The 26,433-nt window shown below is 57.4% G+C and overlaps 1 protein-coding gene across 1 annotated transcript in view; it reads left to right on the forward strand.

Moving 5' to 3' along the window:
• The window catches only part of ASS1 (argininosuccinate synthase 1), a 52,353-nt gene extending 26,380 nt beyond the window's left edge, over positions 1–25,973 (forward strand). The window contains exons 10-16 of the mRNA XM_047700278.1: positions 3,540–3,630; positions 6,464–6,548; positions 7,157–7,221; positions 15,198–15,329; positions 20,342–20,498; positions 24,198–24,263; positions 25,689–25,973. Of these exons, the coding sequence (XP_047556234.1) occupies positions 3,540–3,630; positions 6,464–6,548; positions 7,157–7,221; positions 15,198–15,329; positions 20,342–20,498; positions 24,198–24,263; positions 25,689–25,734 (642 nt within the window). The 3' untranslated portion in view covers positions 25,735–25,973. The remainder of the gene's footprint in view (positions 1–3,539; positions 3,631–6,463; positions 6,549–7,156; positions 7,222–15,197; positions 15,330–20,341; positions 20,499–24,197; positions 24,264–25,688) is intronic.
• The last annotated feature ends 460 nt before the right edge of the window (positions 25,974–26,433 follow it).

Raw genomic sequence — 26,433 nt, forward strand, 5'->3', positions numbered from 1 at the left:
TTACTGCTGTGCACTCTTGGGCAACTTACCCAACCTCTCTGAGCCTCTGATTCCTCCTGCACACAGTGGGACAACCCAGCCCCTCCCTTCTGCAGCACAGAAAGCTCTTGGCCTATCTCTCCACCTCAGTTCTGGATAGAGCCAGGGGTCCCTCTCTGCCTCCTCAGGCAGGCTCAGATTGTTTCTGGAGGAAGGGGCCAAGATCCTCCCAGGACCCCTCCCCTGGGGTAGGGAAGGCTGGGCTGGGTGTGAGAGAGAGGAAACCTCATTCCCACTGAGAAGCACGGGGTGAGGCTGAGGAACCCAGGCTCTGGCTTTCTGGGCCTGCCCTCCTTTGTCAGGAAGCACCCCCCAGGCTAAGCCTCAGGACCCTCCCTTGCATCCCGGGGTCCCCCCCCACCCCCGCCTGGTGGACATGGTCCTCCGGATCTCTGGAGTTAGGAGGCATTCACTAGGGGCTCTGTGTTACCCTCCAGGCGGAGAGTTCCTGCGCACCCCCGTCCCACCGCCCTGGCCCCCTCGGGAGGAGATGGGGAGACAGGGCTTAGGGATCCGGGTGCCCCCTCCCCCTCTCCAAAAAAAGCCCCGAGACCTGCCGAAGGGAGGGTCTGAAGGCAGATGGTGGAGCCATTTTCTGCCTCCGTGAGGGCTGATTGAAGGGCAATGAGGCAGCTAATGCGAAGAAAGATAGAAATTTACTTGCTTTAACTTCATACGGCACCGAGTGAAAGAGTTCATTCAGTCGCCGGGCCGCCATATCTGACGGATGAATAAACCATTTGCGGCATCGATCATGCCTCTACATCATGGTTTAGTTCATGGGCCATTTGCTTCCAATTTCTCCTTCTCAGCCCTGTTTCATGCTTTCTTTCGTCCTCTCCCCCCCCACCCCACCCCCACTTTCTCTCTCTCTTTTTTTCTTCCCTCTCTTCCCTCCCCCCAACACCCCCCCCCCAGATGACATTGGAAGTGAGCCCTCCCGCTGGGTTGGATAAATAGAGGGTATTGATACTCGGCAACAAACTATTTGTCATTTGAACTGGGCTTTTAGGAGGGAGAGTAAAAAGAAGGCAGGCGCCCAGCCACCTCGGAATGCAAAGCAAATGTCACTGTATTTCTATTTAGTTATTTTATTTAATCGGCACTGTCAGGGTCTCGGAAGCCACGCCAGCTGCCTCCGACTTGCACCATGGAGTGCGTGTCGCCCGTCCTGCGGGTCTGCCCACCTCCTCTCTCCTTCCAAGGGCAGGCCCGCTCATCCGCTCATCCGTCTGGGGCTTCCTAGAGAAGTGTGGCGGGAGAAGGTCAGGCTGGCAGGTGGAGGTGGGAGGAAGGAGCTGTGGTGGGGGTGTGGGGGCTCTCAGTACTGCTACCCTGTTTTGAGTTCCCCCTGGCTGGGGGCTGGCAGTGTGCCCCCCACCCCCCGCCGGGCAGGCAGGGAAAGGGGCTGGGAGTCACGTTGGACACCCAGAGACCCAAGCCCTGATTCACTTTGCCTTTTGGCCAAGGGTGGCTGGTCATCGGGCCTGTCTGTGCCGAAGGAATCCAGTGCTTGGCGGACCCAGCCAGGCCTGGGGGAGCTTGGCATTTCTCTGAAAGCACCCGAACCCTGTCCCTATCATTAATGATGCTGGCTATCTCTGGCCAAAGCCCTTGGTGCTGTTTCTTAGCGCTTAGGTTTCTAAAGAGGCTGGGAAACAGCAGGGGGTGATGGAAAGAGCACTGAACAGGGAGTCCAGAGTCCCCACACAGTGAGGCTTCCACACTACTGGGGGCAGGCACCATGATGTGGTCAAGCCACTTCTTGGCCTTGGTTTTCCACCTGGTCCATGGAGGCTTCGGGTGTAGGGTCCCTAAGGACGCTTTCCCTCTTTGGGTCTGTCTTTGGGGCCAGTTCTGGGTCCTTATTCCCACCGGACAGATGGAAACCTGAAGGGATGCAGCTGGTCCCACATCACACAACAGCTGGGAGGCGCCGGGTCCGGCACAGGCCCCTGTCTGGGCTCAGCTTAGAGCTAGAAGGCCCAACTGTCACCCTTGCCTGGGACCGAGATGTGCCTAGGGGTGCGGGAGCCAGGGTGGCTGGTCACCTGGACGTAGAGCCAGCAAGTGAAGTGACTACAGGTGAGGGACCCAGGGCACTTCTACTCACCAGGCTTCCTGCCTCCTGGCGGGGGTCAGGGGCTCTTCTGGGAGGCCCTACCCGGGGTCTGGTCCAGCTGTCGTCCCCACCTGCAGAGCAGACTGTGGCTCGCACCTGGTCCTCCCTGGCGTTTTCTTAGGTAATGCTCATGTCCAGCAAAAACTATAAAAACTCTCACTATGCTTAAGGTGTAAGACAGTCAAGGGGAGGTATCCTTTCCCCATTTGCAGGTGAGGAAAACAGGCCCAAGGAAGTAAAGCAACTTGGCCAAGGCCCCACCCCGGTGACCTTGATTTCCCGGTGTGGGGGATGTTTACGACCGCTCTAAAATCCCGCACATATTTGCTGCTGGCCTCGGGGTTCCCTGCCCTGTACCAGGTCCTGGCCTTCACAGAACGCACTCTTAGTGGGGGGGGGGGGGGGGGGTCCCTCCCCCTAGGCCTGTATTCTTCACTTATAGATAAGGTGACAGCACTTGACCTTCTTACCCAGCGGGGCTGCTGTGAGCCCAAAGGAAGCCGCAGACGGACGGAAAGTAACAAGTGAATGTCCACAGGTCTCGAAAGCAAAGATTTAAGGAATGGCCTATCCCAGGGCATCCCAGGTGGGAGCAGCTGGGCCCCGAGGTGCCTACAGCAGAGACCAGAGCAGTCAGGCCGAGAGGTGCCCCCCAACCTCCTTGATGGCCAGGGTCCAAGCACAGCTCGGGGGGCTCCTGGGCCTTGGGCTTTGGGAGCTGGGAGGGACTTTGAGAGCCCCAGGCAGCCAGTGGCCCCCTCTACACGATGCATCAAGACGAGAGTCCCGTTTTCCAACACGCCCAAGGAAAAATATACATAAAGGTTGATGTGTTTTCAAATGGGTTTTTGCTTTGCTCTTCTCTTTTCTCCCTGTGAGTATTAACCTCGAGGACCCCGGGGACGGCTCGGCTCGCCGGAGCACCTGCTGGGGTCACGCGTAGTCATTAGCTTTGCGGTCAGTGCAGAATAAACCCCATTTCCCCGCGCCTGGGAGAGCGAGCGCCCGCTCCCGGGAGGCCCTCGGCTGCCTCGCTCCTCCAAACTCACACTTTTCTTGCCTGACTTGTTCCTCCGCTGCTATTCTACCTCCAGCTGTGGGGGCGTCGAAGAAAAAGATGAGATCAAGTTGAGGGGAAAAATTGTCTGATTTCTTGAGCCCTTTGTTTCCCAGGCCCCTGGCAAGTGGGTACCGGCTTCGGGCTGGGGGCTGGGAGGCCCACGGGTCTGTGCCAGTTAGTGGCAAGTGCCACAACCCGCTGGTTCTGGGGAAGGGGTGCAGATCTCTGCGGGAGGTGGGGTGCAGGGTGTCCGGGGACCTCGGGGCACAGCTTGGCTCTGGACACCCCATCCTCCAGCCTCTTTCTGTCTTTTGTCAGAACCAAGCACCTCCAGGCCTCTACACAAAGACCCAGGACCCCGCCAAAGCCCCCAACAGCCCTGACATCCTTGAAATCGAGTTCAAGAAAGGTAGGTGCCCACCTGTCGGGACTCTTTGCCCTCTGCCTGGGAGCCTGGGCACGAGCCCACTGCATCCCTCCTGTGTTTCTGGAAGCCAGAGCTCAGGCAGGGGCTTCAGGGACTCCTAACCACCCCCTTCCCCGGACGGCATGGTCCATGGAAGCCTCCAGACTTGAAAGGAAAGCACCTTCAGCCGCCCATCACGTGGGCTCATGGACACCAGGTCTGGAGTGAGAGCATTCCAGTCCCTAAGCGGTCACTTGCCAGTTGCTTTGGGACTTTGGACAGTCACTCAGCTTTCGTGGGCCCCGGTGTCCTCTTCTGTAAACTGGGGATAAAAACACTGGCCGCCTGGCATTTTCACGGGATAGAATGTGGTCTGTAAGGCATGTGTCCTGTACTGGGCCCTGGCACCAAGGAGAGGTGCTCAGTAAAAGTGGGTCTTAGAGAGCCTGCCTCAGGAGCCCCTCTGACCCCCAGCTAAAGCCTCAGCTAGTCCTACACTGTAGGACCATCCCTCCACCCCAAGTTCAAAAACTGCCAGTGTTTTTGCTCCCTTTGGCCATGGGTGGGTGTCCTGATCTCCTTATCTCTGCTGCTATCAACAAGATGTGTTTGCTGGCCTGGCCTGAATGCCCAGTCTTGAGCCTGGCACCAGGCACACCCCTTGCCATGGAGGACGGAGAGGAATGCAAGGTGTGCCTGGTGATGAGAATGGCAGGACCAGGCTCAGAGTGAAGGCTCTGGGCACCCAAGGAGAGGACTTATCCTGACAGCTGGAGAAATCAGGGAGGCTTCCTGAAAGAGGTGGTGCTAGGCAGGACCTAGAGGATCCAGGAGGAGGTGTGAGGTCATCCCAAGCCTGGACAGGGAGGATGGACAGTCCATCCACAAGCCGGCTGCCTGGGCTGGAACAGAGCAGACGGAGGGGGACTCGTCCTCTCCCAGGGAACCTCAGGGACCGAGGATGAGGAATGGGAAGTGGGGGTGCAGATCCCTGCCCTCATTCATCCTGCTGTGACCATGAGGCCCCTCTGGGCCTTGGGCTCACTTGCCTCTAAAATAGGCCAAGGAAATGATGTTCACAGGTGTCGAGTACGGTGTGCGGAGTGAGGGGGGCAGGGGAAGCGGAGTCTTTTCGTGTTTGAATAACGTGCCTATTTCTGGCCTTTCCCAAGAGACTGGCCAAACCAGTGGGCATCTCCATGGCTCCCCCCATCCATTCAAGCCCTTGAATTTCACACCACTTGGAGACCCAAGGGTCTGTGGGCTGAGGCCCCTGACTGGAGCTAGAGCCCCGAATGCCCTCTTTGTCTGACCTGGGCCTGGTCCGCAGGCATGGGGCAGCCCCGGGCATCATCTCAGAGAAGGTGGCGGGATGGCCCCTGGTGGCACCTCTGACGGGCCCCCCCAGGGAGCCTGAGTGAGGGTGGGAAGCGGGCAGGAGGCAGCGGGGGTCCCGGACACAAGGCTCTGGCAGCCTTTCCTCCAGAAATAGGGCAGCCCCAAGGACTGAGCCGGAGAAGAAACGTGATCCATTTTAATGATTTGGGGACCGTCTGGAAAAAAAAAAAAATAGACAGGAGGAGCCGTCCCCGACTACTCCCATTCACCCTCTAGTTAATTTATTTGAAGTTTTAATCTAATTATTAACTATTTTAAAGGCTAAGAGGCTTTCTCTGGCAGCAGCACCAACAATGTCGGCTCCTCTCTGGGGCAGGCCCCATCCACGGCCCCTGCGAAGGCCATAATAGGACCAGGAGGGAGAGAGAGGGAGAGAAAGGGAGAGGGGAGAGGCGGGCAGTGGCGAGAGGGGCTTAAGGTTCATTATTGGGCAGACTTACATTTAATAGCAATTTACAACCAAGTTATAAAACCCCTGGAAATGGGGGTGAAGAATGGCGAGGTGACACGCCTTGAGGGAAGCCCCTCCAAGCGGCGCCTGGCTTAATAAAGACTCGAAAGCCGCTATTGAGGCCTGATTGGCACCCGGTTGCTGGCTACATGGTAATGAGCTGGGCAGATGGGTGGGGGATTATCCGCCAACTTTGAACAGCTTTCCTTTGTCACTGTTACAGCTCTCTTGTTAGCCCCCTAATACATTTATTGCTCATTTCACACCGCTCAGGAAAGTGCCCCTTGCTATTCAAAGTCAACCCTGAACCCACCCACTGCCCCCCTCCCTGCCACCCCCCTTGACTCAGCCCCGCTCTCCCCTCCGCGAGCGGCAGTCGCCTCCCTCCTGCCCTCCTGCCACCCCAGACCCGACTTCTCAGAATTCACCGCTGCCTCTGACCCCTCGGCCGCGTGAGCGGGCACCGCTGCACCCCAGCCATCAGCTGGCTGGGGCGGTCTGGGGTGCGGGGTCGGGTGCTGGTTGCGGGGCGCTGGGGTCCACCCGCCGGCGTGGCAGGGGGCCGCGAAGGCGTGCGTGCATGTGCAAGCGGGGGCGCGCGCGCGAGCACGAGCTCCGCGGCACCTCGGCCAGGAGGCCTGGGTAGCTGGTGGGACAGAAGGTGCCCGGCGTAAGACAATGGCGGAGCGTGAAATTCAATTAGTTCAGGGCTGGTTCCAATTTCACAGCCCCTAAATGCAAAAGGGACAGAGAGAATGGGAAGGGTGGGGGGGGCACGTTTTTATTGCATTTTCCCTTTCATTCTGGGGGACGTTCTCGCCCCTTCTCTCCCTCCAGCAGGCCCCAACCTGCACAGGGCTTTTCAAGGAGTCATTTGGAGTCCATATCTGTCAGATCCATTTAAGGCGTTGCGGGCGGAGGGAGAGGGCAGGGTGGCAGGCGGCGAGCCCCTGCCCGCTGGCCCACTGCCCTCTCCTCCCGCCCTAGGGGTCCCCGTGAAGGTGACCAACGTCAAGGACGGCACCACCCACCGCACATCCCTGGAGCTCTTCGTGTACCTGAATGAAGTCGCGTGAGTGCCCACGGCCGGCCAGGCCTTCCTGGATGCTAACCACCCCCCACCCCGTGGCTAGCACTGGCACTGGGAGGGGGGAGGGGGGCCGCATTGTGCCTGATGCTCACCGCCTGAGGCTCGGGGACTGAGAAGGCCAAGCGGCCTCGGTGCAGCCCACAGGCATGGGGTCTCCCAGTTTGATGGGAGCCTCTGGTGGCCTTCAGCCTTGGAAGGTTAATAACCACCCCCCACACACAGGGTCTGCCACCCCTAGGGACAGTCCAACTAGAGCTTCTGAGCTTCCTGCCAGACCTGAGACCCAGACAGCAGGAGAGACAGCAGTGGTTAGGGCTGGTGCCACGCAAGGCCCTAGGGCAGAGCCAACCCTCTGTGTGACACAGGCAGTCCTCTCCCTCCCTGGGTCTCAGTTTCCCCACCTGTCCAGTGAGCTGTTGAAGCAGGTGACCTGGCTTTTTTGCATCTTGGGCCCCGGGATGGTGCCTGACACCCTGAGCAGGGCTCCAGCGTCCTGCCCCTGAGAGCCCAGCCAGGTGGGTGGCATCTGACCCAAGTTCTCAAAGCAGCCAAGACAGCCCGTGGTTCTCAGGGACCCGTTCTCCCCCCAGGGGCAAGCACGGCGTGGGTCGCATTGACATCGTGGAGAACCGCTTCATTGGGATGAAGTCCCGAGGTGAGTCCGCTCACCACTCTTGGGGGCGCGTCTCAGCTCCCGGAGACCCCAGAGGCCCTTCAGAATCCCCTCCCATTTGGGTGTTGCTATGGGGGTCACTCTGGGTTCACTCCTTCCCCCACTAGACTCAGTTTCTCCCCTGTGAGGTGAGGACAGTGGGCTCTTCGCCACTGACTCTCAAGGGCACGATGAGAAGCACTGTCCTGAGCGTGCGAGGAGGAACCTGGGGGTCCAGGAGGGGCTCGGAGGAGAGGGGAGGCCAGGGACCGGCCCAGAGGCCGGGCTCTCCTGTGTCCTGCGTGGGTCGGCCAGGTTTGGAGGCTGACCCTGCAGGGCCGATTTCACGGTCATTAAGGCTGCTCTGAGGCGGTGACCAGCCCGGCAGGGCAGGAGTCCCACCAGGGGTGGGCGCTGTGGGCTGTGCTGGTGGTGGGAGCCGGCCAGGGCCCGTCCCAGGCAGGGCACAGGCTAGGTGGGGCTTGGCCTCTGTGTGGAGCCCCTGCCAGGCCTGTCACCGCCTCCTGGATGGACCGGGAGTGAAGAGAGGTCTGGTGCCAACCAAGCAGGTGCCTCTATCCTCTCTTATTAACCAGAGCCCATGGGTTTCTGTCGGTCCCTCACCAGGTCATCAGACCACACCCTCCCCTCCCAGACTCAGTTTCCCCGTATGAGGGGATCTCCTATCCAGAGAGCCAATGGCCAGAGTTAGCCCCCTTAGAACAGGATGCTGGTCTGGGAGACAGGAAGTGGGGGGTCCTCACGCAAGCTTCCCCTGCCTTGCCCGATGCTGACCTCTGACTTGTCACCTCTGGGCCCCATTTCTCCAAGTATGATGTGGTGGCCCTGGGCATGGGGGTCAGATCCTTCTGACTCTGACCAGTTTGGATTTATTTTGAAAGGTGTGGGGAAGGGGGAAGTGAAGCGACCACTTTGCCTCTTTCCTGTGAGTTGGGTGTTTTTCCCTCCTCAACACAGCTACTGTCTGTGAAAAGCAACCTAACTGAAACTCGGGGAAGGCCTTGTCAGAACAATGTAATTAATCAGCCGCTCCCTTCTGTCCTCGGGTAAACCTTTGCATCCTACCTGTATTAACATCTGATTAAAGGTCCCTTTGTCTCAGTCTGCCCTTGGGAGAGACGCAGTGTAAATCATGCAAGGCACACCAGAGAGGGTCCTTGGGGAGCCACAGACCAGCGCCTTCATTTTACAGGAGTGAAAACCAAGGCCAGGGCTAATGCCCAGACCCACACAGGCACAGAGTGGAGGCTAAGAGCTAGAACTCCGGGGTGGGGTAGATCTCGGTTCCAGCCCGTGTTTGATTGTGGCATCCGGTGCAGGGGAGATGTCCCATAAACGGCAGTGCCCCAGGGGCAGGCAGAAAGGTCAGAGGCAGCCTGTGCCCTCTGGGAGCTCAGAGGTGTCCTCGATGGCCCCTGCCATCATGCCTGTCCCCGCGCCATCACTGACTGATTGTGGCTGTGTCCCAGTGGTGCGGGTAGTTACTACCAGTGGACCAGGATTACACTTGTGGTGAAGATGAATTGCCTTGCCGGGTAAGGATGGGCCTGAGGTCACTCCGAGAAATGCCATCCTGCTGGGTAGGGACAGTCGGGTAAACTTGAACTGAAGGGGTGGTGATGAAGGCCCGAGCTAGGCTGTGCCGCGAAGGCTTCCTGGAGGTGGTGGCAGGAGAGGATGCTGGTAGATGTGGAATGGAGAGGATGGATCAGGAACATTCCGGAAGATTGGGAGAGAAGGTAGGGGGTCCCCTGAGGTGGTTTATAAGGGCTGATGGGGACTGAGCCCCTGGAGCCTGAGGGAGACACATGCAGAGGGTCTGGGCTCTGGTGGCAGACGTGAGTCCCCATCTTGGCCCCAGCACCACCGGGAAAGAAACTTAGCCTCCTAGAGCCTCAGTTTCTTCATCTGCGAAGTGGGTTATTGTATGAATCAAATACAGAGTGCTCTGAATGGTAGACTACTACCTTTTCCCAAGAGCTGGGCGGCGTCATCACCACTGAAGTTCAGAGCCCTCAGATTGGCAGTCAGCTCTGACTCCCTTGACTTCTAACCACCCCCCAAAACCCCACCGAGGGAAAGGTTCCTGGAGCATGGCCTTTGCAGTGCTCAGGTACTCTGTGTGTACCTGTGGGGGGGCTGTCCCTACATGCAGGGAATTTAGCCTGAGGGTCGTACAGTCTTTGGGGGAAACAGGATTCGGACTCCCAGGAGCTTGCTGTGTGACCTTAGCATGTTACTTGCCCTCTCTGTGGCTCCAACTTATCAAAGGTGGGGTGACACCAGGTGATCTTCCCCCGGAAGTTGTAACTGGCCTGTTTTGTTACTTGGATTAGAGGGGTGAGAGAAGAGGGTTGCTTCATGAGTTTAGGGTGATGTCCTGTTTTCATGTCTCCGCTCCGAGGAATCCGTCATGAGGAAGCTTGAGCAGGCGCAGTAAATGAGGGTGTTGGGGGTGTCCACGTCCCAAGGTTTTTATTAAGTCTACGGTAGTGGGAGAAGCTGTTAATTGTCAATGATATTGAAGGCAGAACAGGAAGATGCTGTTGTCCGCACCTCCGTGTAGGAGGGGGAGATGGCCTTTGTACTGATCTTACAAAGCTCGTAATTGAAACTCGTTAAACGGCTTGTATTTTTTTGGTGGGGGGGGACGCAGTGGGGAGGTGGGTGGGGAGTTGGGCAGTGTTAGTGCCCTGAGTCTGGGGTGGTCACGGGGTCAGAGGGCCAGGAGGCTGGGGCAGCTGCAGATGGAGTAGCTCTTGCTGTATTGTGGCTGTTTGCATGGTCATTATCACATTATCTTTTTAACTCCAGAGGGGGGCTAATTAAGTGAAGTAAATGAAATCAGTGGGGAGGAGAAGGGGGGCAGGGCAGGCAGGAGGGAAGTGGGGAAGGAGCCAGCGCCTGTCCTTCCGCTCACCTTCTCCCTCCTTCTCTAGCCTGCTTGGCTCTCTCCTTAGCTCCCAGCCCTGTCCCTGCTGGTCTCACCTCTGCCTGCCGCTGCCTCTTCCCTCTGTGGACTCCCTCCCCCTCCTCTTCTCTCCCCTGTCCCTCTCTCCTCCACCCTTCCCATCTGTCTCCCACTCTCCCCTCCTATCTCACTTCCTCCTGACTCTTCCACTTTCTGGCTAGGAAGAAGTGAGGGTTGCCCGCCCACTTACCCACCTGCCTGCCCACCTGTCTAGGCCTCCCAGAGGCTCTGCTCAGATGGAACGTTCCAGATGGGGAGTAGAGGGAGAGCTATGAAACAAAGCTGTCCGTACCCTCAGAGGCCCACCCTGATCCCTAGACTGGGGCCTGCAGGGCACCAGGAGCGTAGAGGATGGCTAGAGACCCACCATGACTTGCCTCCCCATCACCATGGCAACTGCCTCCATCCTCGGCCCTGGTACCCAAGAGGGGAAGCCCTTGGGCTCCAGCCAACCTCCCTTCCCCGGACCTTTCCACATATCTTCCTCTAGATACTGCTTTCCCAAAGGACCAGAGCTGGTCTGGGTGCCCTCACCCACACCCCACCCCACCCCGACCCAGACACCAGTGGATTGGCGGATCCCATCCCGTTCTGCCAGATTGTGCTGTCCGGCTAACCCGGCAGCCTCAGGAACAGAGGAGATGGATTTAAGCTGCAGCAGTGTTTTGGTCCCCACCTCTTCTCCTTGGTCCACTCTCCGCAGCCCCCCGCCACCCCCCCAGCTCCTTGCCCTTTTCCCATCCCCCCCTTGGCAGTAATTATGGTGTGATTGAAGCTGTTCCACAGAGAACCGCTGACACCTCTGTCTTTTTCCTGTAAACACGGGGAGATGAAAATAGACACTTGGAGCCGCTGTGCGTGTCACCGCGAAGATGTCTGTTGTCTCTTCCACCGCGACAGCGAGACTCACCTGTCATCTCCTCCTTCTTTTTGCGCAGTGGTTTGTATGCCGACTGTCAAAAGCCCCAAATCCATAGTCTTTTAGCATCAGGTTTCTGTCACTGGTTTTTTTAAAGTCATTTTTTCCCAGAAGGAATACACAGAAATCATCTGTAGCCCCCTACCCCTGCGGAGAGGAGAGGGGGGATCTTTCAAATGCTTGCACATGTACACACACACACACACACACACACACACACACACAACAGCAGCAGCCTGAAAACAGCTTTTTGATCAGTCACAATTAACTTTAACACCTAAGAAAAGGAGCAGGATTATTAATTGTGTGGTGCATTTGAGAGCTGTGGCTTTTTTTCTGGCCCCCAATACTTCCTGCCGCTGTCTAGGAGGGTGGCCACGATGGCCATGGCCACGATGGCCATGAGGCTGGTTCTGAGTCCACAGGGGTGTGCAGCTCTGCCCACCAGACACTGCTCCTTTCCTGGTGTTCAGCTCTCGTGGGCCAGCAGCAGGTGGCCCTTGGGCAGGTCCTGTCTCTTGCTGGCTGGAAAGTATAGAGGACCTCCCGGCACCCTGCATGCAACCATTGTCGTCCCTTCTCTGGGCTGCTGGGAGGTGATGCTGTGGAGTCGGCCCTGGTCTCCTAGAAACAAAACCATCAGCGTGCCCACCACATTAGGGGGACAGTGTGTCCGGGGACCTACCTTCTGGGCAGGTCTAAGTGGAAGAGAGAAGGAAGAGCAGTTTGCTTGGGGGCTCAGAAGGTGCCTGAGGCGGGCCAAGGTCATGCAGCAAACCTGAGCTGGGAACAACGTGAAGGCGTCAGTTCTCTGAGCCTTCTGGTCCCCAGCCTCAGCCCTGCAAATACAGCTGGGACTGTGCCCCAGGCCTGCCCCAGCTGAAGACAGGAAAGCAAGGAGTCCGATTCCCTGGGAGCTGAAAGCAAGAGGACTCCAGCTCTCAGCCTGGCCGAGCTGGCACTGTTGAGACTGTCTGTGCCAATATACAGACAGCCTTTGAAAGTTTCTGGGTTTTTCCAAGATGTAGCAAAACTAAATCATTAGACGGCCTGTCTCTGATTCAATAAATAGCTCTTAATATGTGCTGGGAAGAAAGACCTGTAAGCTTCCGTCCGTGTGTCTCGCTTTAGGTGGCTCGTGGGGAGTTACTGTGCTTCCGGTGATGAAATTTCTAGGAGAGTTGAAAACTTGGCCTTTAACATGGTGGTTGGTCGTGTCTGCCATGCTGAAGGCAAACATTTCTAAATGTTCTACAAACGACTTTGTAAACAGGTGGCTGAACCACTGGGCCTTTCTCTGTGGCCTGGGGCCAGCGGGAGCCACTTGCTTATGGCTCCTTCCTGTCCCCTCCCAGGAGGAGCCCTGACTTCTGGGCTGAGTTTTTGCAGGTTTTCCATGACTCCCCATTTTCACGCTCTTGGCTCTTCTCAGTCTTCCCTCCATCTCTGCCTCCAAAAGCCTTTCTGGGTTGGGGCTCCCAGGCGCTCGGTGGAAACAGATGACAGAGCCCCTGTGAACTGTGTTTGCAAGAGTGACAAGGAGGTTGAGCCAGGGCCTGAACCTTGCCCCAGGACTCTGGGTTTGGGGCCGGTGCGTGAACTTGGTACATTGGTGTTTTTCCTGCTGGGGAGGCCATTTGCCCCCACAAGGTCACAATGGGATTAGGACAGCAGATTGGCCCAAGAGCCACACTAATGAAACGGGACAGGCTCTTCTGTGGCATGTCCTAATTCTAGCAGTGCCTGGTCTGCGGGTGGGGCTTTAACACGTGTGTCCCCCCTCCCCGAGACCAGGCTGTCAGGGGTTTGCGGATAAGAGACTCAGCCCCTAGAGAGGCTTGTTCCTGCTCGGGAACACTTCAGAGCTAGGCTGGGAGCCCAGGCTGGTCCTCCTTGGTTCCCCAGATTTGCATTCCCGTCCATGACCTGGGGAGCGCAGGATCGCTTGGCCAAAGGATCTGAGGGGCAACCTGAAGCAGGGAAGGGACAACCAGATGCTTCTCCCACCGACCTTGAGCAAGTCACTTCTCTCCCAGGACTTCAGTCTGTCTATCTGTAAAATTGATGTCGGGGCCAGACTGGCATTTTAAGGACATCTTGGTGGAGCCCGGGCTCTGCAGAGAAGCCTCTGCTCCCCGTGGCGGGGCCTGGGCTCTCTGTTCTGTGTGTGGGCTTCTGCCAAAGACTGAATAAGGGGTTTGCAGCTCCAAGTTAGAATGGGGGACCCGTGGTCTGAAAGGACCTGCGCTGGCAGCTGACATTTCTCCAATTCCCAGAGTGGAAGACGGAAGACTGGAAGGTTCTTTAGAGGAGGATGAGTGACCGCACCCTCAGCCATGTCCAGGGGGGCTTTGGGCTCCAAGGTCAAAAACAATCTCCTTCTGATTTGGGGGAAGGAGGGAGCAGGTGGTTAAAAACTTTTTTTTTTTAAATTGTGGTGAAATGTACATAACATTGACCATTTTAGCCATTTTGAAACCTGCGGTTGAGGGGCAGGAAGTACGTTCACACGGTTACGTAGTCGTCATCCCCAGAAACCCCCAACATTCTGTCTTCCCCAACTGAGAGCCCCCCCCAGGTAGCCCCCATCCAAGCAACAACTTCCCATTGCCACCTCCTCCCCACCGCCCGCCCCCGCCATCCCACATCCGGTCTCCGTGAACTCCATGACTCTGGGGACCTCATCGAAGTGGAATCGGGAAGTATGTGTCTCCCCGGGCCCAGCGTGCCGCTCTCCAGGTCTGTCCCCATTGTTGCAGGTGTCAAGAATCCCCTCCCTCTTAGAGGCCGAGTAACAGCCTACCTGTTACGTGACTGTGCCATATTCTGTTGTCCGTTCAGCCGGTGATGGACATTTTTGTGGCTCCTCTTTTGGCCGCTGTGAACAGTGCTGCTGCGGTGAATGCAGGTGCACAGATCCTTTCTGATTTCTAAAGCAGCCAGTGTGGAAGGACTGATAAATTTTTGGGATCACTTTAAATGTGCCCCTTTACCGCTGTAAACATGATGTATGGGAAGAAAGGAAGCTTTCAGAGTCGCATCGGTGGGATGGGGACCGTTCCTGCTGCTCTCCCATAGGAAGAGCGGACGCAGGGCAAGTGTGCCCATGATCCACTCAGCGCGCTCCCCTGATTTATTCGAGAGGGTCTGGCCATGTGCGCATGGGCAGGCCTGCCTCCCCGTGCCTCAGTGTCCTCAAATCCGGTGTGGGACTCCTCATCAGATCTCCCTCCCAGCCAGGACTGTGCTTAGCTCAGGGTCACTTTGGAGATCACCCCTCCCCCTAGGTCTAAGCAGGTTGTCTAGGAGGTAGAGACACAGGGCCCTGGGGATATCGGGAGGGGGCTCGAGCAAGACCCTCTTCCCATGACCTTCTGGGAGGGGGCCCCATCGTCAGCTGACCTGTGGGGCAGCAGCCAACACCGGTCAGGGACTTGGTGCCTCCATCCAGGTCCCAGCTCCACGCTGGGCCCGTTCTGTCTCCTCCTGGGCTCAGTTTCCCCATCTGCACGTGGGGTCGGTACGGGAGCCCGCCAGGGCCCCGGCGGCCACAGAAGTCAGGGTGTATCTGCAGAGACATGTCTGGCAAGGGAGCCGCCGGCTGAAGGTGGCATGTGTGTGTACACACGTGTGTGCATGTGTGTGCAAGTGTGTGCACAGCTGTCCCTTCCCCTGGCTTCCCAGTGGAAGGGAGGAAGGGATATTTGGGGCCCTGGGCTCCACTGTGGTTGGTTTAATTACAGGTTTTCAGCCGCGGGCCGGTGGGCATGCGTTGGGAAGGAGGGGGGAGCAGCTCCGAAACCCTGTCATTTTCCAGTGTCTGAGGGCCTCTTCAAAGGGGGGCATCCAGACATTTTCTCCACAAGCCGCAGAGTGGACTGTCGTGGCCCCAGCATGAGCATAATGACAGGCGCATTTTGCAACACGCCGGGAGTGAATGGGTCCGACCGGCTTGTCTCCTGTTAGACGAGTCATTATTATTTTTTTTTTTTGTCATTTGCTGACAGTTTGGGTTTCATGCGTTTCTCTCTTTTTTCTCCTTTTCCCCCTGCCTGGAAAAATGGCTAGGTATCTACGAGACCCCAGCAGGGACGATCCTTTACCATGCTCATTTAGACATCGAGGCCTTCACCATGGATCGCGAAGTGCGCAAAATCAAACAGGGCCTGGGCCTGAAATTCGCTGAGCTGGTGTACACAGGTGCGTAGCCCCCCCCCGGGTGGACAGCACCCTCCTCCACTCCCACCCCCCCATGACCATCCTCACAGGAGCCCGACAGGGGCAGGTTGGAGGGGGTCGAGCCAGGGCAGGAGACAAGGAGTTGCGGGGGCTGACGGCACCTGCCTCCTTCACTTACGGGGTGTGGAGTCCCCAAGACAGCCGGCTGCCTCTGCCCCCTGTGATTTGCACGACTTGGGCAATGTCACCGCTCGGGTGGCCCACTGTGACCCAGCATGAACCCTCCAGGGGCATGAGCTATCCCGGGGGTACCTCCCAGCGTTCCTAGGAGAGCAGCAACCAGCCCCTTCTACAGATGAGGAAATGGAAGGCTCAGGGCTAAAGGACCTTGTTCAAAGTCACACAGCCGGAGTGGCCTAGCTGGCTTTGACCCCAGGCTGGGCTGGGACCAGGCAGAACCTGGAGCTGTCACAAACAAGGGAAAGCCTGCCTTGACCAAGAACTTGCTCCCAGGCCTGGGCATTGCCTGAGCCAGAGGTAGCCCATGCATGGAATGACATTAGCACATGGTATGGGGGTGGTCCCCACGTCACAGGTGAGACTCAGTGCCATATCTGTCACAGGTCTGGAATCCAGGCCTCCTGACTACAAGCCCATTCCTCATGCCATGTCACGGGGGTCCCCAGATCCAGTCCATGGCCTGTTTTTGTTCAGCACGCAAGTGAAGCCACGGGGTTTTTTACACATTTTTAAAATGGTTGGACTGTTTATTTTATTTTTTTTTTAAGATTTTATTTATTTATTTGACAGACAGAGATCACAAGTAGGCAGAGAGGCAGGCAGAGAGAGAGAGAGGAGGAAGCAGGCTCCCTGCTGAGCAGGGAGCCTGATGCGGGGCTCAATCCCATGACCCTGGGATCATGACCTGAACCGAAGTCAGAGGCTTTAACCCACTGAGCCATCCAGGCGCCCCGGAAAAACTATTTATTAATACTATTTCATGTCCCATGAAAATGATAAGAAACTCAAATTCCAGTGTCCATAAATTGCATCTTGGGCATGGCCACGGGCACTGGCTTACATGTTGTCTGTGGTCGCTTCTGAGCGACAAGGGCAGAGTTGACAGAGACCACATGACCTCCCGAGCCTAAAATATTTACTGTCTGATCCTTTCCTGAAAATGTTTGCTGACCCTGCTCTGTCACATGAGAAGTCCTATCAAACGGTCCCTCTGAGTTGTGGTGGGGGGACAGGCTGCCCCGAGGCCTGGACATCGGGGAGACTGGGAAAGTGCATATTCATAATCCCTACCTGGGATAAGCCTCCACTGCCCTTGCCTGGTCCTCTCCTCCCCTCGGAGGTTTTATTTCCTTTGAAAGCTCCTAATCACTGTAACTCATCTTGGGATTTCAAGGGGACTCGGTGGTTATTGGCTGGTGATTTCTCCCTCCCATTGTATCTGGCAGCTTTGAAGCTGCCCCCCCCCTGCCCCCAGGTACAGACAGGTGTTTAAATACCATTGTCTCCTGCTGGCGCTCTTGCCCAGTGGGGTTTCAGCAGAAAGGTGGATTCTGGTTACAAAGTAGGAGAGTCATTAAGCATGGCGGGCCCATAGGGGAGAGCACCTGGGCCGGCCAAGTGGAGGCCGGCGTGACAATCTTGCTGCAGGACTCTGAGCTAGGCACTCACCAGCATTACCTGATCTTAGCTGCACCAAGGCGAAGAAGCTGGGCCCCAGGCAGGCCAGGACACCTGAATAAGGTTGCATGGCTGATGGGCTGGGGCTTGGAGCCCAGGACAGGCCAGCTTCAGAGGCCAAGCCCTCGACCGCTCCAGTAGACCCAGTGGGCGGCGGGAAGGTGGGCTGGGGCCCTTAGGAAAGGGAGATCAAGGGGTCCCTCGGTGTCTGGGGAACAGCTTGGCCCGCCGGCTCAGTGCCTCTACACCTGACTGCCGGGGTGGAATCCTTGTTCTGTTACCCACTGAGCCCTGCAAATCCCCAAATAAAGTGCAGTGATTAGGAGCTTTCAATGGATTATTGATACTCGCCTTCCCAGGTACCCCTGATGTCATCAGGCCCCTGTAGATGTCCGCTTGGCCTCGGGCAACAGCCTGTCCCTGGCACAGCTTGGAGGGGCTGCCTGATGTGCTTTCTCACATTAGGGAGACATGACCGTTACCGAGCGGGTTAAGCTAGTTAGTGAAGTTTCCTGTGCCTCCGTCTCCTCATCTGCAGAGTGGGGATCGTAAATGTACGTGTCACACAGGGAGGACTAACTACATAAACATTTGCGAAAAGTATCTAGAACTGGGAGGAATGCAATTTCAGTGTGGGTTGATAAATTACAAAGGCCTGGAGTGGTTTCCGAGGCTGGAGTCAGGGACCGGGGACCTTGCCTTGGGCTGGGTTTATGACCTCGACTGGGTCTGTCTACCCTGAGCCTCATTTTTCCTCCTGTAAAATAAAGGGCACCAGGCCAGATCTCTTCTCGCCACTCTGCTGTGACACTTGGCTTCCTTAGAAACACAGATAGGGAGACTGAGGCACAGAGAAGCCCTTCTACCTCGGCCCCACAGCTAGATGCCCTGTTCATCATCCTGTCCTCGCCCCATCCCCACGTTTCCCTGAGGGCTTACACGGACCCCCTTCCCCCAGCCTGTGGGTCCCAATCTGCGGGGTCACCCTGGCAGGACCCCAGCTTCAGGACCCATGTCCTCTGGGGCACATAGCTCACCTCCTCTGTCGGCTGTTTCTTCAGCAGGAGAATGGGGTGACACACAGCTGGTACAGAGAAGGCTGTTGTCCTGATCAGTGCTCAGCCCACCGCAGACCCAAGATACCCATGCAACATGCCAAGCTCCCTCTCCCTCTCCCCAGGCGGCGTCTGCTGGGAAAAGAAATCTGAGTGCAAGACCCCCATGCAGGAAAGGTGGGAGATCCTGAGATAAAGCCCAGGCCAGGTGCTCCCACGTGGGTTTCTGCCCCCCCCCCCCATCTCTGGGTCCATCTCCTCCCTGTCTTCCAGGCTGAGAGCTTAATGGTCTAATTATCCTGACTTGGCAAGAGGGCCAAGCCACTGAGGCATGGCGGGGTCTGGGGGCCATCAGTGTCCCCTCCCATGGGGGTGCAGCCCAGAGTCAGGAGTACTTTTCAGGATCTCACTGTGGATGGGGACACCTCTCTGGGTGCCCGTCTCCCTGTATACGGGGGTGGGGGGTGGCTGGCGGAGGCCATATTCAGATCTCAAATTTAAAATGCTTAATGCTCAGCCTTATCCCGTCCGGGAATCCAGCTACCCCCCCACCCGGAGGGTTAATAATATCTCACTGCGCAAGTGAGGAACCCAGGTACAAAGAGGGTACATTGCCTGTCAGTGTAGAGCAGGAGGCCAGAGGGTGGGGACCCAATCTCCTCTCTCCCTGCCTGGCCCTCCCCCAGCCCTACAAGCTGCCAGACCCTATCCCAGGGAAGGCCTGCTCCCCTTTCCCACGGAGAGCCTCCGTCCGCAGGTGCCCCCGGAGGCCGCGCCTCCAACAATAGCCCTGGACCCGGGGCTGACCTGGCCCTTTATCAGGGCAGGAGATCGCGCACCATCTGGCCCCACAGCTGCCCAGGTGGGCTCACCTTCCCAGCTCCGTTTCAGGGAAACTCTACCCCTCAAGCTGGCCCTCCCCCAGCCCTGACCACGGCCCGCCTGCCCGCCACAGAGACTCGAGAGGAGATGGCTGTCTGCACGGCTGAGTCCACTGGTGCAGAGGTACCGGCCCCGGAGCAGCCGGGAACAGAGCACACAGCCTTCAGGGCCTGAGGGCTCTGGGGGACAGAGTGTGGGTAAGGGGCAGGGGCAGGGGGTAGCACAATCCCCAGGCACCTTGCATACTGACGGATGTTCCAACCACAGGAAAACTCCCAGATTATCCTGTGAGGCCGAGCTGTTTTTTTTTTTCTTTTATAGATTTTACTTATTTATTTGATAGAGCATAAGCAGGGGGAATGACAGGCAGAGGGAGAGGGAGAGGCAGGCTCCCGGCTGAGTAGGAAGCCTGACTCGGGGCTCGATCCCAGGACCCCAGGATCATGACCTGAGCCGAAGGCAGACGCTTAACCCACTGAGCCACCCAGGCGCCCCTAGGCTGAGCTGTTCTAATGTAGGTCCGCCCCTGGCCCCTCACTGCAGCCTGTGTGTGATCTTGGAAAAGCCTCAACTTCCCCAGCTCTTACCTGCTCACTCAGAAAAGAGAGAGGCGAAGAGGGTTTTTCTCGCAGAACTGTTTCTGATGATGCAAAGAGCTGGTCCGGGGGAAGAACTTAGCCTGCGCTTCATACATTCAAGAACTTGCATAGGAAAATATTTAGCAGCCTATAGACCATTTACGGACATCCAGGCGGGGAGCAGAGCCGGGGGCTCTTCCTGTCTCTCAGGCAGGACGCCAGCAGGGCCTCCACACCCAGTAAGCCCACTCACTGGTCCTGGGAGGGATGCTGCGTCCTCGCCACTCCATAGATGGGGAATCGAGGCACAGAGCGGTGAAGGCCACACGCTCATGGTCTTTCTGACCCTGAACCACCCACCCAGCTGCCCCTGCTGGGTGCTCCCATCGCTCAGCCTGGGCTCACACACACATGTCTGAGTCTTAGCGGAGCTCTCCTGCCCCACAGCTGTCTTCAGGACCTGAGCCCCCGTGGGCAAACGACAGCATCCCTTTCCGGCTGTCTTCCCAGGGTCTGGCCCACTGTGGTGCCTGAACGCGTGGCATGAGGCTGAGGTTACCTCCCCTCCTCCTGAGCCCTGGGTGGTGACTGATTGCGAGGGCGGAGAGGGCCCTCCTTACCCACAGGAGACCTGCAAGGTCACAGACAGGCACGCAGGCTCATTCCTTGATGCGACTATTCACCAGTGTGCTTTGGGCCAACGGCCACACCCGAGGTCCACTGTGATGGGCTGAGGCTCGGAGTGCCCTCCCCGGACTCCCAGTCCTGGGCCCCAGCACACTGGGCCTCCTTAGCTCCCTCGATGTTTTCCTCCCCACAGGTTTCTGGCACAGTCCCGAGTGCGAATTTGTCCGCCACTGCATCGCCAAATCCCAGGAGCGCGTGGAAGGGAAAGTGCAGGTGTCTGTCTTCAAGGGCCAAGTGTACATCCTCGGCCGGGAGTCCCCGCTGTCCCTCTACAACGAGGAGCTGGTGAGGTAGGTGCCCCCCACCCCTGGTCCCCCCAGCTGAGGAACAGACGGACCTCATGGCCAGCGTCGCTTCTGACCAGCTTTCTCCACAGAGACGCGCCTAAGCACGCATGGGGCGCGGGGGAGACAGTCACCAGGGGAGTCGATGCTGCCTCTACCTCTGGGCCTTCCAAAGGCACTTGTCAAACAGTCACCTGAACGTAGAATTAGGCAAGATGGTGTTGGGCTGTGCGGAGGCGAGGGAGAGGCTGGCTGGGTATATAACGGGTGTGGAGAGGCTTCCTTGAGGAGGTCACCTTGGAGCCGGGCTCCCAAGGACAGGAGCTAAGCAGGTAGAGAGGAAGCAGGAGGTTTCCAGGGGCGCGGACATGTGCGGAGGTTCTGGGCCTTGGAAGAACATTCCAGAACATCCCAGGCAGTACAGGAACGCCAGGAGCCAGACCCCAGAGCGTGAGGGTCCTGGGGCCAGATCTTAAAGGGATGGAGCCGTCAGACCTGTACTTTTTGAGCTGCTTCTGGCCACTCTGGAGAACTGATTTGGGCGAGGTGGGCGTGAGAGAAACAGAAGGTTTGACAACTGGTTAAGAGGTTAAGAGTGGAAAGGGCTTGGATCTGGAGGGAGATGAGAAGGTATGGAATTGCCTGGCATACGCGGCTGGGCCCCCGTGGGTGGCAGTTCCCAAAGTGAGGGGGTTCTTGAGGGAGATCCTCCATGTGGGCTCAGACCCCTTGAGGTTGAGTCATCTTGGAGACAGACCAGGAGGGTATCTGGCCAGCCCGTGGACACACAGGTCTAGAGTGGAGGAGAAAGTGGGGGGAAGACAGGGCAGGGTGGCAGACATCTCAAGGTTTCCCAAGGCCAGGAGGAAACTGGCTGCGGAAGGGAGGGTCAGAGCAAGCCTGGAAGGGAGCCAAGGAGGGGACTTGAGGCCACGCCAAGGATGTTGCCAAGGCCCCGGGACAAAGGCAGCCCGAGCTCTTGAACTGCGCCTACACTTGTGCACGAGAGTGTGGCCTTCACCGAGGACCACAGCATCCCCTTGGGAGGTCACCCGGCCACACAGGAGGTGGGGACCGACAGCCCCACCTGACGCAGGTCCCAGACCCAGCTTAGCCCCGGCGCCGGCCCGTTGGGAATTAGCGGGCGAGTTTTGTTTGGCGGTCAATATTATTTCCCTCCTTCCCGTCCTCGCCGCGTTGAGCTTCTCCCGCCTTCCATCTTTCTAAACACTTTATAAGCCATAAATATAACCGAATCAGTTTAGATCAGTCGGGGTAAATGTCAAATTATCTTCTCTCTTTCTCTCTCTGGCTCTTTCCTCCCTCCCCCTCCGAATCAGCAGCCTCTAATAATCTGCCCAACCCGTCATTAAACCTTACAGCCTCGCTCAGGGAGATTAAATGAAGAAAGTAAAAAGGGGAAGGAAAAAAAGAGAGAAAAGCAGGCGCATTTATTCTCACTGTGTCTCCGACCATTTCCCCTTTCTTTTTGATTTCTACATCGCTGACTTGAAAGCCCTTGAGTGACAGCCTCGCGGGGACCAGCAAGGAAGCCGCGAGAGGTAACAGAACTGGAAATGCCGTGGCACAGTAGGTAGAAAGTAACGTAATTATAGAGCAGGTCAGAGCCACTCGAATGAGCAAAAATAAAAGCACAGAGGTTTTCTGTAGACCGTCAGGGGAGGTAAAAAAAAAAAAAATCATTGTAAACTCTTTTTCCAACCCCCCCCCCACCAACCACCACCCCAAACCACAGTTTTAAAGAGAGGTTTCTCGGCTCCCGAGAACCACCTCTGGGAGACCTTCTTCAGCCTCGCACGCGGGACAAGCGTGTCCCTGGACGTGGGCCTCTCTCTGCCGGGGCCGCTGGGGTGTCCGGGGAGGGAGCTTGAAAGTTTGTTTTGACGACGCGCGCGTGAGATGGCAGGGAAAAGGCAGATGAGTGTGGAGCGGAGCTGGAAGGGGACCCTGAGCCCTGGCTTCTCCCTGAGCGGAGCACAGGGATCCTTCAGAAGGGGACGGGTGACGCGGACAGTGGCGGTGTGTGCCACAATGTGATTCATGTGGGGAGAGGTAGGCGTTCGCGTGCAGAGTGAGTCCGTAAACCGGAGCCGCAGGGGCTTAGGCCTTACTTTGTCCGGCTTTTTCCTCCTCCCCCTGGGGGTGCCAAGAGGCAGCCCCTCGGGGGTCCGGCAGCCTCGCCCTTCCAGGGCACTTGCTGGTCTACTCCTGGTGGCTTGTACCACCTGACACCTGGCGGGGCCCGCGGAGGTGGGGAGGAGGAAGGAAGGGGTGGGCGTTCATGGGCAGCTTCACGGGCCCCACGAAGGGCAGGCCCGGGGTGTGGTGGGGCTAAGGCACCAGAGCCCACATCCTGAACAAGCCGTAGGACAGCTGAGCGCCGAGACCCCCCCTTGTTGTTGTAAGAGGTCCACAGTCCACAGAGCCAGCCAGAGGCACAGCCTTAGGGCCTCAGGGGGGAAAAAAAATTAGCAGATTCCCCTCTGCCCTCCTCCTCCCCAATCTCACCTCTCTGAGAAGGCTCCTGAGGCGGCCTTGTCATCGAGAACCTTGAGACTGCTTTGTCCTGAGGCTGGAATTCTGGAGACACGAGGACAAGGGGCTCATTCAGAGCAGGACGCGTGAGAAACAGAGGAGGGACCCCTCCCCACCAGAGGCTCGGAGGGTGGCCGTGAGATGCCAGATCTGGGACCACAGTGCCCTGAACTTGTCCTCAAAGAGTTTATCCCAGCTGCGATTAAGGCTGATGATGGGTGACGGTTTGCTAACTTCTGCTGCCTCACCACGCACCGTGGGCCCTGTTTTCGTCTTGCTCCTGCTTCCCCGGCACCTGCAGACCACAGGTGCCTAAGAAGGGCCCGTGTAAGTGAATGAGTGAATGAAAGACACGAGTCCTAGTGCACATGTGCCAGATGTGGCAGCCACATCATTTCCCGTGGGGCCGGCGATAACTCCGAGAGACCCATTTGGCAGGTGAAAGCTCGAAGCTCAACGAGCAGGAAGGGGTACCCTGAGCTCTGCGGCGGGAGGGGTGGCAGAGCCTGACTGGAAGGACTGTGGTTGGGAAGGGTTTCTCGAAGGACGGCTAAGTGAAAACAGCCCCGAAGGTGAAGGCTGTGGAATCCGGAAGATGGCACTTGTAGGTGGGGAACATTTGTAACGGCGACGGCTGACCAGGCCTTTCTTGGGGCTGGCCGGCGTGGCGGGGGGTGCCAGGTTCGTGGACGGATCTCCGTGCTGGCGGAGTGGGGAGCCAGCACTGAGTGCTTCAGGGGTGCTGTCACAAGTCCGAGGCTGTCCCGGGGGCACCCCGTGGCCTCCTGGGCCTTTGGGCCACTGCATGCCATCAGCTGTTGCTGGAGATGCCTGAAGGCAGAGCTGGCTCACAGGTGTGTCCTCATTGGAGGATTTCGGCCACTGGCGCTGGCTGAGCTGGATGGAACCCCACCTGCCCATCCATGGAGCAGGGCTGAGGCTCCCTGCTCTCCAGCGCTGGGCACGGTGCCTTGCCCATAGTAGGGCTCCTGAATTGGACAGAAAGCCATGAGAGACCAAAGTTTGGGTCAAGCCGGCCAAGATATCCTGGGTACCTGCGAGCCTGAGCTGTCGTCCCTAGCCCCGGAGAGCCCCTGCCTCCGGAAGCGAAGCCTAGGGTGTGCTGACCGGCTTCTCCTCTCTCCGCAGCATGAACGTGCAGGGTGACTATGAGCCAGTCGATGCCACTGGGTTCATCAATATCAACTCCCTCAGGTGAGCCGCTCCCTCTGGTCTTCAGACCCCCCAGGTGCGGGCAGCAAGCTCTGATGGGACCTCGGCTGCTCCGACCACTGTCCCGTCCTGGACAAACCCCGCCTTCCCGTCCCTCTGCCCACAGCATCTTCAGTGCCTGCTTCAGGCCCAGCCTGCTCCTGTTCTCAGAGGGGCAGAAGGCCTAGCTGGAAACTACCAGAAGCCTGGGTGCTTGGGTTCCCTGTTTCTGGGTCCTGCTCTTTACCTCAGACACACTCCCACCCCCTCTAGCTGCAAGATGGACTCTACCAGGAGCCCCTTGCCTGGACAGGTTTAGAAAGGCAGATGGCCCAGAGGTAGAAATGGACCTCAAAAAGTCATCGGGCCGGAAGGCCCCTCGTGCCTGTCACCATACCTGGGCTACAGATTAAGCCGGAAACAATCCTAGCTATGTGGATGCCCATGGCCTGATGGGGTAGCACGCGTCGTCTGCAGCCACTCAGACCTGGGTTTAGATCCTGGCTCTGCAGGATGGTCTCAGACCCCTTCCGGACCCCTGGGAGCACAGGTGGGGATACTGACCCTAACCACCTCGCAGGTGTAGCAAAAGTTTGCATGAGTCCCAGGACATCAGCCCGGCACTCAGCCCGGACCCTGGCCTGAAGGAAGAGCTCATGTGCTCAGCCTAGGTGTAGCCCGGGGAGGGGATGGGCACGCACAAGGGCAAACAGGGTCATTTATGACCAGTGACTATGATACACTAACTTCCAGCCACTCTCTGGGGTTGCCCTGAATTCTTACACAAATTTGCAACCCCAGAAACAGGCCCAGAGTGGTTAAGTAAGCCGCCCATAGTCACACAGCTAGGAAGCCTCGGAGCTAAATCCAGAAGGTGTGTCTGTCCAACTCTTGAGTTCTGAGTCACCAACTTCCTTCTCTCCGGGCTTGGCGTTGGGAAGAACACACGAGTCTCTCTTGTCTCCTGAACACATGTCCTGGGCACAGAGCCACCATTTTGTCCCTGGAGCCAAGAGACGCTGAATCCAGCCTGACCTTCCTGGGCGCTCTCCTGTTCCAACAATCACCTCCACCTACCCCGCCTCCTTCGCCCTCTGTATTTTATGACTATAAACCCTTTTAAATGGCTCTGAACACATTGGGTTCTCATAATGGCCTCTTCATCGCTCCCATTGCCAGTTAAATGCTTTGCTTTCAACAATGCCAAGCAATGTTTTCCCCTAAAGATAAATTAATTACATTATCCTGTTTGGAGGGCAGGAGGGGCCAGGGCAGGAGCGGGAACAGAGGGGGAGGAAAAAAAGACAACTTCACACACATCTTAACTAACAGCTGCCCCCGCCACCCGGGTTCTGCCTGAATTAATTGAACGGAGTGCATGTTGTTATTGTTAATTTACATTTTTTTTGTTTTCAATCTGGTTTACAGGCTGAAGGAATATCATCGCCTCCAGAGCAAGGTCACTGCCAAATAGACCGGCTGACAATGAGGAGCCGGGCCTCCTCCTTTGCCCATCTCCCAAGTACAGGCGCTAATTGTTGTGGTAATTTGTAATTGTGACTTGTTCTCCGCGGCTGGCAGCCTAGTGGGGGTGCCAGGCCCCAGCTTTGTTCCCTGCTCCCCGATGGCCTGCCAAAATGGTCATCAGAGGGAGGGGCTGGGGCGGCCGCAGTGGGGAGATGTAAAATGACAATTAAAAAAGGATACATGAGATTTTTGTTTCCTTATTTCTGCAGCGAGGGCGTGTGTGCGTTGTCAGTCTCGCTCTTCCTACACCGACCTTTGTGTTTTCTGAGTTAAGCGCTGCCAGACCCATCTTTTCAGGGGAACCTGTTCCTCTGGAAGGATGGGACACTTTCTCCCCCAGCAAAACCCAGGGGACCCAGATACGCGCCCCTGGGTCAGCCTGGCATTTTGTCACCCACTGTGGCCCCGTGCCGCGTCACGGGAACCAAGGAGAGTTTGGGTGACATGCTGGAGAGCTGTCCTTCCGTCGCCCACGGAGAACAACCGGCAATGGCGGCCATGACGGACCACACGAGACTCCCCCCACCACAGCACAGTGGCCTTAAGTAGCCTAAGTTGTGGAGGAGGAGGAGCCCCCATTAAGAAGAAAAGCCTGGACAGAGAACAGAAGAGGACAGGCACAGCATTTAACCCATACTCTTGGGGG

The sequence above is a fragment of the Lutra lutra genome, chromosome 13, assembly GCF_902655055.1.
Source record: "Lutra lutra chromosome 13, mLutLut1.2, whole genome shotgun sequence".
Classification (NCBI taxonomy): Eukaryota; Metazoa; Chordata; class Mammalia; order Carnivora; family Mustelidae; genus Lutra; species Lutra lutra.